The sequence below is a fragment of the Octopus bimaculoides genome, chromosome 12 (assembly GCF_001194135.2).
Source record: "Octopus bimaculoides isolate UCB-OBI-ISO-001 chromosome 12, ASM119413v2, whole genome shotgun sequence".
In the NCBI taxonomy this organism is placed as follows: Eukaryota; Metazoa; Mollusca; class Cephalopoda; order Octopoda; family Octopodidae; genus Octopus; species Octopus bimaculoides.
The window spans coordinates 14,672,450-14,686,839 of NC_068992.1; the positions used below are offsets into that span (position 1 = coordinate 14,672,450).

General features: G+C 37.8%; 1 protein-coding gene across 1 annotated transcript in view; it reads left to right on the forward strand.

Annotated features, from left to right (window-relative positions):
- Window positions 1–14,390, forward strand: part of LOC106874488 (phosphatidylinositol 4,5-bisphosphate 3-kinase catalytic subunit beta isoform) — a gene marked incomplete at its 3' end in the record, with an annotated part of 65,500 nt that overhangs the window by 45,772 nt on the left and 5,338 nt on the right. The window contains exons 9-21 of the mRNA XM_052972246.1: window positions 173–333; window positions 439–639; window positions 1,035–1,167; window positions 1,467–1,570; window positions 3,807–3,860; window positions 4,295–4,480; window positions 5,150–5,271; window positions 5,863–6,006; window positions 7,830–8,001; window positions 8,495–8,613; window positions 11,089–11,204; window positions 12,716–12,794; window positions 13,263–13,418. Of these exons, the coding sequence (XP_052828206.1) occupies window positions 173–333; window positions 439–639; window positions 1,035–1,167; window positions 1,467–1,570; window positions 3,807–3,860; window positions 4,295–4,480; window positions 5,150–5,271; window positions 5,863–6,006; window positions 7,830–8,001; window positions 8,495–8,613; window positions 11,089–11,204; window positions 12,716–12,794; window positions 13,263–13,418 (1,747 nt within the window). The remainder of the gene's footprint in view (window positions 1–172; window positions 334–438; window positions 640–1,034; window positions 1,168–1,466; window positions 1,571–3,806; window positions 3,861–4,294; window positions 4,481–5,149; window positions 5,272–5,862; window positions 6,007–7,829; window positions 8,002–8,494; window positions 8,614–11,088; window positions 11,205–12,715; window positions 12,795–13,262; window positions 13,419–14,390) is intronic.

The following is a 14,390-nucleotide window of genomic DNA, read 5'->3' on the forward strand; positions in this document are numbered from 1 at the left end:
TATATATATATATATATATATATATATATATATATATATATATATATGCTATTATGAACACTAATTTTAATAGAGCACTAATAATTGGGGTAACATTTCTTATTTTACTTTCCTGTAAGTTTCTTCTGATGTTTGATTTTTTTTTTCTTTTGTTATTGCCATATTTTTTTAGTACCAGCTCCAATTATACCACCCAGGAAATCGTCGTCTTCATTTTCTTCACGGAATACTCAAGAAAATGTCATACCAGATATACATTCTTGGGATATCTTTACAAGAGTTACTATCAAAATCAATTGTGTTACTCAAGTGGAAATTTCGGATGGCAACAGAGTAAGTTATTCTTTTTAAAATTTTCCGATAAAAGATCAAAATTATTCAGTGATTCGCATTAGAAATTCTTTCTTTGATGTGCTTTTTCCAATTTTCTCTAATCAGGTAAAGGTAGTTGCAGGTCTCTATCTTGGTCACGATGTGTTGTGTGATGTGGTCTCAACAGACGAACAGACTCTATCCCAGCGGACCTGTGTCTGGAATTCAGAACTGACCTTTGACCACTTGGTCAGTGACCTCCCGGAGATGACCCGGATCTGTTTCATGTTGTATTCTGTTGGCACAGGGAAGAATAAGAGGAATAAGGTACAACAGTCATTCATTCATTCATTCGCTTTCTTTGTGTCATTCCTCCTCCTCTTCATTGAATTTTTCTTTCTTTTCTTTCATTCTTTTCTCTTTCTTCTTCATTTTCCTTTCACTTTTTCCTTTTTCTTTTTCTGTTTTTTTGTTTCATTTTACTCTTTCACTTTCTTGCCCATTTTCTTTCTTATTCTTTCTTTCTTCCTCCCTCCCGTTTCCTTTCTTTCTTTCCTTCTTCCCTCCCCCTTCCTCCCAATATTTCACCATATCATCAATACAATATATTTTTTTTTTACCATTTTTACTTCCTCATTTACTTACTGTTTTAATTAACATTTTTTCATTCTTACTATTTGTCCTCTTTCTCTTTGCAATTTTTTCCATGATGATATTCCCAGGATGCAAATCCATTAGCTTGGGCAAACATCCCCTTGTTTGATTACAAATCTCGGCTTCGGTGTAACACCTGTGAACTGTTTATGTGGCCAATCCAAGATGATCTACAATTAGATGAACCTTGCTTTCCTATCGGTAAGTTCTCATTTTAACACTTTAGTATTCACATTATTCTGCTGAAAGTAAGTTGTCGAGCTGGCAGGACTGTTAGCATGCTGGGCGAAGTGCTTAGCGGTATTGCGTCTGTCTTTTATGTTCTGAGTTCAAATTCCGCCAAGGTCAACTTTGCCTTTCATCCTTTCGGGGCCGATAAATTAAGTACCAGAAAGACTTATTAACTCAAAGTGAGCAATAAATAAATAAATAACTATATAAAGAAGACAACTAAAATGTTAATGATGTTTGTGTTTTTTTTGTTTTTGTCTCTCATCCAGGAACTGTAACTCCAAATCCTGACGGTAAGAAAGCTACAACCCTCCGTGTTTGTTTCTCAACGTATAACAGAGATAAGAGAATTGTATATCCACAAAAACAAGAGGTACCGTTTATCTTTTTATTTTTATTTTCCTTGTTTCACTCGTTAGACTGCGGCCATGCTGGAGCACCGCCTTCAAGAATATTTAGTCGAAGGAATTGCCTCCCCCCCCCACCAGCACCAGCAGTTATGTTTTTAAGCCTGGTGCCTATTCTATTGGACTTTTTGCTGAACCGCTAAGTTACAGGGTATGTTAACACATCAATGCCGATTGTCAAGCGGTACGAGGGGACTAACACAGAGGTATGCACACACACACACATATATATACTCATACACAAATGCAAACACTCAAACACATACACTCATACATAAACATACACACACACACACTGGTTCAATTCTACTTCTTTTCTTTATTAATAGCCAAATGGTAAAATATCCTACAAATTTGTTTTGTTTTTGTTTGTCAAAGCTTTTTTGTTGCTTCTTGCAACATTTTCAATGACTATTGACTTAGTCTGTTAGAGAGGCAGTATTTGTTTGGGATTTATTGCATGCGTGTGTGTGCATGCCAGCATGTACAAGTGCTTGTGTATATACATACGTATGTATGTACGTACGTATGTATGTATGTATGTTCTCTATGGAGAACTTGTGAATGGAATGAGACTCCGGCAGAAACGAAGGCTGCGCTTTAAGGACTGTGTCAAGTCCTCATTAAAGGCCTGTGATATGCAGGACACTGACTGGGAGAACAATGCCTGTCATCGCCACGGATGGAGGAAGCAAGTTAAGGAGGGGATCGACACTTTTGAGAGAGCACGTATCCAGCATGAAGAACTTAAGCGAGCTGCACGAAAGCGCATGGCTCATATAGTGAATGGGGAAAGCTTAATCTGCAATGTTTGCAGTTGTGTATGCTTGTCAAGAGCAGGGCTCATTAGCCACCAACAGAGCTGCAAATGCAAAATATAAGTTAGTCCTAGAGCGCACAATGTTCCTGAAGGTCGGCAATGGTCTTCCTCGGTCATGAGTGGACGGCCATCATGTATTAGTTAGTTGGGTATTTAACGAATTGGCTAATGAAGAAAAAGGAGTGGAATTGAATCAGTGTGTGTGTTAATTATATTGGCATAATGACTCTCCCTGGACGCAACAAAATCTGTTTCAACACACGAATTCACATAAACAACCTTGCAAGCCAGATACAAAAATGAAGTAGAATTCTCCGTGAATTAAAGACAATTGAGTTTAATTTTCGAGAGGGTTTGAAGAATTATGTATACTGCTTATAATAGTGAAAGTGGTGTCCTCCTTATCTTGATTATTGCTTTTACTACATTTTAATTATTGTATGCTCCAGACTTCTTCAGGTGTCTTGTGTTGAACTCTGTTGTTGTATCAGAATTTCAAACCTAGCCCTTTACTTGATCTGTGGTGGTACACTATTCTCATTCGACTCTCTGCGTTTCATGACACCTTTTGCTTCAGTCAATGTTTTATGAATAACCTTAATGCTATACTTGGGATTGAATTCAAAACCTCTACATGGCTGCATTGCATTAATCAACATCTTTATCTACTACTGTGGTTAGAGCGTCGAGCTTACGGTCGTGAGGTTCAGAGTTTGATTCTCGGACTGGGCTGCGTGTTGTGTTCTTGAGCAAGACACTTTATTTCACGTTGCTCCAGTTAACTCAGCTGTAGAAATGAGTTGCGACATCACTGGTGCCAAGCTGTATCGGCCTTTGCTTTTCCCTTGGATAACATCAGTGGTGTGGAGAGGGGTGGCTGGTATGCATGAGCAATTGCTGGCCTTCCATAAAACAATCTTGCCCGGACTTGTACCTCAGAGGGTAACTTTCTAGGTGCAATCCCATGGTCATTCATCAGACCTCATATGTGTCTTTTTTTTTTTTTTCAGTACAGTCAAATTAAGTGGAGCAATTAGTTAATCATTAGATAGTGGTATTAAAAGCTTTGCTCAAGGATGTTTGGGAAAATGTGTCATGTGACAACTGTTGAAATCTGAGCTTTTGATATCATGTGATCCAGCTCATTTACTATATTGCTAAAATCTTATATTACAGTTGGTAAATAACAGCATTGTTGGTTATGCAGTTTTTAAGTAAGTCAAGCCAATCTCTGGTGACTGCATTTCTGACAGGGAATGTGTCTAACTCACTACAGAACAAATATCTAAGAGATTTTTGCATTTTGTTTTTTAAGAAAGAAAACTCTGCTTCCAATGATTAATGTAACAAAAGTGTCTTTTAATGTTATTTTTTATTTACAGATTTTAGGTAAAGCTGCTGAAAATATGGAGCCTGTTGGTTCATTTGGATCTCCAGTAAGTCTGTCATTTCTCTGTTCACATTTATTTCTATTTATTATTATCATTATTATTATTATTATTATTATTATTACCTCTTCCTTAGTGAAGGTGGAAGTATTGTTTTCAGTTGTGTTTGTTTGTTTGTTTGTCTGTGGACAAGATATTTCAAGAGCCGCTGGATGGATTTGGATGAAGCTTTCAGGGATGTTTGACCTTGTGACTGGCACGAACTGATTAGATTTAGGATCAGTCTGGTACCGGACAAGGATTCTGAATTTTTTTTTCTTGAGGTCTGTTAAGTGAGAAAACTATTAGTCCCTTGTTTAATATAAAGAATAAAAAGTGTCAGTTTGGTATAAGTGTTCTTAATATGGGATGTTATAAATTAAATGTGAAAAATGCTTTCATTTTTAAAAAAGTTTTTTGTTTTAAAATTATGTCTTTGATAGATGTGGAGGCCTAACAAGATCGTAATTGACCAAGTACGGAAAATCATCGAAGAAGGAAATGCTCTCTTTGAACAGGATAAAGAACTTCTGTGGCGATTGCGTCACGAAATCAAACATCGGTTTCCCAATTCTCTACCTTTGCTGCTGTCATCTGTAAAATGGAATAACAAAATTGATCTTTCAAAGGTAAGATAGAAAAAGAAAAAAAAATTATTTTCAAAGAGGAAGAAAGATTTTCAGAGATATGATCAAAATTGATTAACTCCCCCACCCCCCAAAAAACTCCCACCAATAAATGTTGGTAGATGACAGAACTGGTTGAGTATAATGCTTGATTGTATTTCTTTATGTTCTGAGTTCAAATTCTGTCTGGGCCAACATTCTCTTTCATTGCTCTGAAGTCAATAAACCTTGTTCAGATCAGATATCATTTTGGTTTCCAAGCCAACAAGGCAGCTAATCCTGTTGGATATGAAACATGGATCTGTGTACAAGCAGCATAATAAATGGAATGTTTAGTGTGTCTGTTATATTTCCCGATATAAGTCATAAGAAGAACTGTTTGTTGCCTAACATTGCTTCCTTGATCCACCTTCTTTCAGTTAATCTAACCCCCAGGGTCTGATATTCTGTAAAACTGAGAGGCAACCACCCATATCAGGGTACTTCTTATATATATATGGATTGGTACTGCTGTGTCCCACATTCTATCAACTCTGGCCTACCCTAGTGTTCACTTTTCTCCCTTCATTCCTTTTCCGCTATTCATTTCTCCCTTCATTCCTTTTCTTGCTATTATGTTCATCAGTTTCCATTATCAATTAGTTAATTAATTCATTTGTTTGATTGTTTCAGATGCAAGCATTATTAATGAGTTGGCCAAAACTAAACTGTGAACACAGTTTAGGTTTACTTGATTTTGCATATGCTGACAGAGTTGTGAGAGAATTTGCTGTGAGTTGTCTTCAAGAACTGCCGTAAGTTAAAATTTCTAATATCATTTCAGATTTTAGGAGTGATTCTAAATGAATTTTCTAGTCTAAAACATTTTTTCTTCTTTTTTTTACTGGCACTCTGTCAGTTCTGATGATGAGGGTTCCATTTGAGCCGATCAACAGAAAAGCCCTGTCTGTCTGCGTGTACGCATTCATACCAGTACACTCTGTGGAGTGGTTGGTATTAGGAAGGGCATGCAGCCATAGAAACCAAGACAAAACAGACTGGAGCCTGGTATAGCTTTCTGGCTTACCATCTCCAGTCAAACTGTCCAACTCATGTCAGCATGGAAAATAGCTGCTAAATGATGAGGATGGTAAAGAAGAAGAAGAAGATGAAGAAATGTATTATGTTGTGTACTAGTTTATTGAAGCTTTATTTTTCTTCATTGAAAGCATTAAAAAATAGTCTTAAGCTAGCTTCAAGCTAATGGAATTTTGGTATTAAACACACTTTGCCTTCCTATTAGTTAATCAAGGGTTTATTGTAGATATCGCTTTTGAAATAATTTTTACTTCTCATTTATATTTTTTATATATATATATATATATATTCATATCTTTATTCTCTAGAGATGATGAAATCATGCAGTATCTGCTACAATTAGTACAGATACTGAAGTATGAAAGTTATTTATATTGTCCAGTCGTTGAGCTGCTGTTAAGCCGAGCTTTACGAAACCGGTGTTTTGGACATAGATTTTTCTGGCTTCTCAAGTAAGTCTTTTGTGCTTCTTTATTTTGTTTCATTTCTGCATGTGTTCATTTGTGTCCGTGTATGTATGTATATGGGTGTATGTATATAGCATATGTGTGTATGTCATCATCATCATCATCATCATCGTTTAACGTCCGCTTTCCATGCTAGCATGGGTTGGACGATTTGACTGAGGACTGGTGAACCAGATGGCTACACCAGGCTTCAATCTGATTTGGCAGAGTTTCTACAGCTGGATGCTCTTCCTAACACCAACCACTCCAAGAGTGTAGTGGGTGTATCTCTCTCTCTCTCTCTCTCTCTCTATATATATATATATATATATATATATATATATATCATGGAGAATCCTAGAAAATCCAGGCCCCTACATAAATGGGATCAAGCATTGTAAACTGTGCATAGGAACAGGCAAGGATACAAAAGGATTCCCTTGACCTGGGGAATATCCTCAACTCCAGAACAGAGGTCTTCAGACCATGCTTGCACTTCAGGAAATTCATGCTGGCTTACTGGGATCCACACGATACCAAGGTCATTCTCGAGAGGCCATAAGCCAACAGGTTTGGGATCTGACGATACACTGTAAAGCTAAGCATTGTATAGATGTGAAACCCAGGGTAATCCCATAAATCGGCCTTATCTAACTTTATCTATCTATCTATTTGTATATACATACACACACACACACACACACACATATATATACACACATATATATACATTAATGTTGGTTTTTATGTTCAGTTATAATAAAAACAATTTTATATTAATCTGATGAGTTGGCTTAGCTGGCTGGAACTTTGAAAGCACTGTCAACAATATTCTTGTATAAGAATAATTGGTAATCTGTCTGTTACAAGAATGAGGGTTCCAGTTGAGAAATCAATGGAACAGCCTACTTGTGAAACCAACATGCATGTGGCTGAGTACTCCACAGCACACACATGTTTACCCTTAATATAGTTCTCAGGAAGATTCAGTGTGACAAGGCTGGTCCTTTGAATTACAGGTATGAGTCAATTTTGCCAGCTGGGAGGACTGGAGTAACGTGAAATAAAGTGTCTTGCTCAAGGACAAAATGTGTCATGAAATAGAAGCGCTGTACTTAAAATAGAAAAAAAGAATGGTTTGCATCAGGAAGAGCATCTGCCTGCAGAATACTGTCTCAGCCAATCTCATCTAGCATGCCAGCATGGAAAGAGAAGACTTTAAAACATTGTGATGCATGCTAAAGACTAGGGTTCCATCTTCAGGACTGGAAAATATTTGATCTCTGAACATGGAATAACCATTAATGCACTGACATACTGTCGGTCTCTATCTTCTCTATCTATTTCAATAGTCTTTGTTCTCTTTTAAACATTTAAACTATCAATCCATATATGTCTCCATGCCTCTAGATGCATTCCCCCCTTTCCTTCTCATCGCCATTCCTACTGTGACCCTCCCCAACAAGATTGTATACTGAACACTTTCTTTTTCCTAACCCATCTTCTCTAGAAATGCCACCCTTTAAAACCGTCTCTCCTCCTGTAGTGAGCTGAAGAGGCTTGTGCTTGATTATCAATCACCTCAGTCTGACTAGTCAGGATGTTACAATCGGGGCTCTGAGCACTGTCTCATGTTTTCAGATGAACTTACTGATAAAAATGTTAAATCCCCCCTTGTTTTATATATGAATTAAGAAACATGTTTTCTATAGTGATGCATAAATACTAACTTGTATTGTTTCATAGAATATTTGTATATGGATTTGTTATATATAATTATTTTCTCCTTTTTAAAAAACAAAACAAACATCCCCATGGAAACCATTTAGGTCGGAAATGCATGAATGCCAAGTAAATGTAAGGTTTGGTCTCATACTGGAAGTCTACTGTAAATCTTGTGCTGATCACACGAAGGACTTGATACGTCAAAATGAAGCTTTGTTGAAGATTAACTCAGCCAATATGCTTATCAAGAACACAACGTTGAACATTGGTGACAAGGTATGTAGTTGCTTACTTCTAAACCCCATCCCCCATGCACACTTTAGTAACAAACTGGGAGAATGAGTATTCAGCACCAGAAATAAACAATTTTTTGTATAAACAGTTTTTTAATGTAAACTTTTGTTAATTTTCTGGCACCTGAGGTTTCATGTTGATAGAGATCAGCATATTTACAAATTGAGTTTGAAAACACAAACAAAGCTTTGAAAGTTAGCTATAATGATAGCTGTCCACAGGCACATGTACTCTTAATATAATTCTCAGGTCAGAAATAGAGTCCAGAAAGATGTACTTTTGAAAATTGAAGGATTTGGTAAATGTTTGCAATAAGTGAAGTGAGTATAAGTGACACAGATTAAAGTCAGATATATGTGTATCAGTGGCGTTGATTTAAGAAAATTTGAGGAATACGTGTGAATCAATTGGAGGAGATTTGTATATCAGTTTTCTTTTCTTTATCATTAAATTTATTTTTGTTTCTATTTTACAGAAAGTAAAAGACACACTTCTGAAAGATTTCCAGGCAGTTCTCAGTCAGAAAGCATACATGGAGGCTCTCAACGAACTTCATAGTCCATTAAACCCCTTGTGGAAAATGAATAAATTAATGTAAGTTTAATTTAGAAAATAGATTGATTACTCATTTTCTTGTTAATTAAATTAGATCTACAATTGAGGATTTCTGGCACCTCCTCAGAGCACAAATTACAGCTACTGCCATCCCTTCTGTAAGTGAAACTACAAACTCCACAAAATAGAGTAATCTATATTTCTCCCTTTGAGATCCCAGATGATCTTAGCCTGTGAAATGCTGTTTTGGGACATATTTTAGAAGCATGTAGGTGATCCCATGCAGAATATATCTGCTAAAATAACCAAATACTGAGCAGTATTTTCAGTGCATCAAAACAGGCATGCAGCATGGACAGTTTGAGGAGAATTGACAGCAATACTTAATCATTTTCGTCCTTGTTCTTCCCAGAATTCTCTGATGCTCTATGTTCATTACCCATGTCTCACTCCCATAAATCGTAGCACTTCTCATACAAGCAGTATATTCCTTTCCCCTCAGTTTCAGTGACATTCTCCTCCTCATTAACATACCATTCAGTTCCTGGATTGTATGCTAACTAGGGAGTGTCCTCCATACCCATCTCATTCTAGCCTCCGTCACCTAGTCCGATCCACTTTCTCCATGCAGAATATCTCCTAGGTCAGGGGTTTTCAAACTGTGGTCCGCAGACCACAGGGGGTCCGCAAGGACAAGACAGGGTGTCCGTGGACAGCAAATACTTTTAATGGGCAATTTGACTTTATATATGTTTTTTAATCGAAATCTTTTAATTGACAATAAACCTATTTGTTCAATACTGTTAAATAAATAAATGTAAAAATATATGTTATTTTAAGCAAATATTTATGTATAAATTTCATAAGCATTTATAAGGGGGTCCCTAAGGTAAAGCCTGAAATATAAAGGGGTCCGCAAGTCAAAAAGTTTGAAAACCCCTGTCCTAGGTAACAAAATGTTTCTACAGCTTTCGTTTTCATACCTCAACATTTTCTCCATCTGAATCTCCTGCCATACGCATCTTGTACTTAGATGTAACTGACCCATTGGTTAATAACCCTCTCACCCACGACATTTTGATGTACTCAGCCAGTTCTTATTGTACTTTTAACCCTTTTGTTACTATATTTCTGTTGAAACACACTGTCTTTATTACAGTTAATTTTGAAATTTCATGAAGAATTTAGTAAAGTTACCTTGTCATTATTACGTATGTTGGCACTCCGTCGGTTACGACAACGAGGGTTCCAGTTGATCCGATCAACGGAACAGCCTGCTTGTGAAATCAACGTGCAAGTGGCTGAGCACTCCACAGACACGTGTACCCTTAACGTAGTTCTTGGGGAGATTCAGCGTGACACAGTGTGACAAGGCTGACCCTTTGAATTACAGGCACAACACAAACAGGAAGTAAGAGTAAGAGAAAGTTGTGGTGAAAGAGTACAGCAGGGTTTGCCACCATCTCCTGCCGGAGCTTCGTGGAACTTTAGGCTTTTTCGCTCAATAAACACTCTTATGACCGCGAGTCCGCTGCCCTAACCACTGGGCCATTGCACATCCACTGTCATTATTAAGTTGGTGTTTGGAACATTTATCAGAATGAAATTTCGATGGAAAGTTTTAATTTATTTCATTCTGTTCTTTTGGTTTGCAAGCTTCTTGATGTGAACTGATGTGTTGAAATATTTTGTATCTTGGTGGGTGGGTGAGTCATCATGCTAATGATAAAAACACACAATGGTTCTATTTCACTTCTTTACTTTCATTTGTTAATTGGTTAACCAATTAACTCGTTGATTGTTTGATTAATCATTCAATTGATCAATTAACCAGCTAACTTCATCAAAGTCCTTTTGCTGTCATTTTGTGACCTTATTAATGACATGCTCTCTCTACTGTAATTCTTGCTTCAGATCTGCTTGTCTCCTAGTTTACAGTATTTACAGTATTTACATTTGACGGATATTAGTCCTCATCTTGTTTGTTGTTAACACAACGTTTCGGCTGATATATCCTCCAGCCTTCGTCAGGTGTCTTGGGGAAATTTCGAACCTGGGTTCTCATTCCTAACGATGTTACTATTATTATTATATTATTATTCAGGTCGCTGCCGTTCGATTCGCTGCCGTGAATCGAACTCGGACTCTTGGGGTTCGTAGCCCACGCTCTTAACCACTACGCCATATGCCCGTGGGCAATTATGGAGTGAATTTTAGGGCTTATAAATCTATTATTTCTTTATCCTTCCTCTATCCTCTTAAATATAGAACTGTATTATCCTAGTTTACAGGTTCTGTATTTATATTTATATGGATGTGAGTGACAACACATGTGTAAAAGAGGGATGGGAGTTCAAGCATGAAATATGTATCATAAATCCAGGGTGGTCTCTAGCAGGTCAGTACCCTAAGGGTTAATGAAGATTACTTTTGTACTTCCTTTACACTTTCTTTGTATTTCTCGTACTTTGTATGCATGTATTAATAATTATCTTTTCCTACTTTATGAAACAGAATTGATGAATGCAAATTTTTAGATTCCAAAAAACGTCCAGTATGGCTAGTGTGGCGAAACGAAGAAGCTTGCCAAAGTAATGAGAAATTCTCTATTATATACAAGAACGGTGATGGTAAGGAATTCTGTTATTGTTACTTGAAAATCTCTGTTTTTCCAATAATATAGCTGCTTCTTTTGCTCTCTCATCCTCGATGTGTAGGGACACCGTATTTCGTTATGCAACCATAATATACTATAAAGTATATAAAACGTTCTTATATAGGTGCAGGAGTGGCTGTGTGGTAAGAAGCTTGCATCCTAGCCACATGGTTCTGGGTTCAGTCCCCACTGTGTGGCACCTTAGGCAAGTGTCTTTTACTATAGCCTCAAGCTGACCAAATAAATGGAAACTGCACGAAGCCCATTGTATATATATATATATATATATATATATATATTTCTATATATATATATATATGTATATGTATGTATGTATGTATGTGTGTGTATGTATGCATTTGTGTCTGTGTTTGACCCCCCCCACATTCGCTTGACAACCGATTTTGTTGTGTTTATATCCCCATAACTTAACGGTTCGGCATAAGAGACTGATAGAATAAGTTCTAGGCTTTGAAAGAATAAGTCCTGTGATCGATTTGTTTGACTAATGGCGGTACTCCAGCATGGCTGCAGTCAAATGACTGAAACATAATAAAAGGAAAATATATGTCTATTGTTCTATTGTGTTAGCAGTGCTATTAGATTATTTGTTCAGGTTATCTCTACATCAAACACCTCAGATATGAAACGTCATAACAAAATCAATGCTGGCTCTCATTTTTATAGTAAACCAGTAGAGATAACCATAACAAGTCACTTATCCTTGTTCTTCTTTTGCCATCACCCTTTCTTCTGTTTGCCCTTTTGATTATATTGCTTTGAATGAATAGAGGCAGCCTAGAATAATGAGGACATTTTGACTTTCAGAGTACAAGGCAACATCTCTAGTGTTGGTGCCATGATAAAATGCACCCAGTATTTTTTGTAAGGTGGTTGGTGTTAGGAAGGGCATCCCGTCTTAGAATTCTTGCCAAGAATGGAATGTACACACAAGATGTGGTCCTCTGGCTTATATGGGAGGTCAGTTACTGAACCAGAACGGACTCAGACTCTGATGACCCATCCAACCCATTCCAGCATAGAAAACAGATGTAAGATGATGATGATGATGATGATGTGTCTTCAACAACACCATAAAACATACCATCCTGTTTTTAAGATGTTAGGATTGTGATGTGAGGCACAACCTTGATCATTGGACATTAGATAAAAACCAATTTGTTACTTTTTATTGTTGTTAGTCAACCCAGATTGAGCAGATCTAATTCAAAGGCATTCCAGCGATGAACTCTGTTATTTTGAAGTCTGTATGTTTTGACTATATTGTCGAATGGCCCTTTCATGATTCAAGAGATATATTAGCTACTATTTTTAGCAGTTTGAACAACCATGTATTGGCTAGATATATTACAGTGATGGCTGTGATGTGTTGGTAGTGCTGATAGCGATGATGATGATGATGGTGGTGGTGGTGACGGCGTTGTTGTTGTTTCTTTATATTTCTATGGAATACTCTTTCTGCAGACCTCCGACAAGACATGCTGGCGCTGCAAATTATCCAAATTGTTGACTCCATTTGGCAAGAAGAAGGTGTGGATCTCAAGTAAGTTAACATTGAACCATTGGTTTATTGTACACCTATATATTGCTTAGCCCCTGACTGTTGTTTAACCTCAGTACAGCCATAATTCAACAAATCCAGGATAAAAGACATTGCTTTTTTTAAGACAGTATGGTGTGATTTGAAGAGGAGACCCATCAAACCAAGTAAAATCACAGTTGTGGCAGATACCAGTGTTACACAAATGGCACCCATGCTGGGGGGCACATAAAAGCACCCATTATACTCTTTGAGTGCTTGGCATTAGGAAGGGCATCCAGGTGTAGAAACCATGCCGAATCAGACTGGAGTTTGGTGCAGCCTTCCAGCTTACCAGCCCTGGTCAAACCATCCAACCCATGCCAGCATGGACAACGGATGCTAAATGATAATGATGATGTAATGAATTTTTTCATTGTATTTCATCCCATGTAACAAATTATTCTTTTTTTTCTGGTTTGTCTTTTCCAGAATGAACCCGTATGGTTGTCTGTGTACTGGAGAAAACACTGGAATGATTGAGGTGGTTTCCAATGCTGAAACCATAGCTTCTATCCAACGCAAATATTATGGGACTGATAAATGTGTTTACGAATGGCTGAAACAGCACAATACCACTGATGAAAAGTAATTCCTACCATCAATATACTCTCTTTCATATTCTTTTGTTCTGGCATGTACCTGCACACACACACAGTCATACACACATGTACAGTCATGCATGTGTGATCACACACACACACTCACATGCATGCACAGGCAGTCGTACACATATGTGATCACACACACATGCGCAGTCACATACATTCACAATCACTTGCATGAAATCACACATGGAATGACCCAAACACATGTACAATCACACACATACAGACAGTGTGGCAAGAAGTTTGCTTCCCAACCTCATGATTCTGGGTTCAGTCCCACTGTGTGGCACCTTTGGGCAAGTGTCTTCTGCTATAGCCTCAAGCCAACCAAAGCCTTATAAGTGGATCTGGTCAATAGAAACTGAAAGAAACTTGCCATATGTACATACATACTGCATGTATGTATGTACATGGTTATAAATGAAGATATTAATTTAAGTAATGGGTAATGAAAAAGTGGAAGTATAATGGCCCAGTGGTTAGGGCAGCAGACTCACGGTCGGAGGATCGCAGTTTCGATTCCCAGAGCGAGCGTTGTGTGTGTTTATTGAGCGAAAACACCTAAAGCTCCACGAGGCTCTGGCAGGGAGTGGTAGCGACCCCTGTTGTACTCTTTCGCCCCACCTTTCTCTCATTCTTTCTTCCAGTTTCTTGAGTAACGCTGCGACGGACAAGTGTCCCATCTAGCTGGTGGGGAACACATCATCATCATCATCATCATCGTTTAACGTCCGCTTTCCATGCTAGCATGGGTTGGACGATTTGACTGAGGACTGGTGAAACCGGATGGCAACACCAGGCTCCAGTCTGATTTGGCAGAGTTTCTACAGCTGGATGCCCTTCCTAACGCCAACCACTCAGAGAGTGTAGTGGGTGCTTTTACGTGTCACCCGCACGAAAACGGCCACGCTCGAAATGGTGTCTTTTATGTGCCACCCGCACAAGCCAGTCC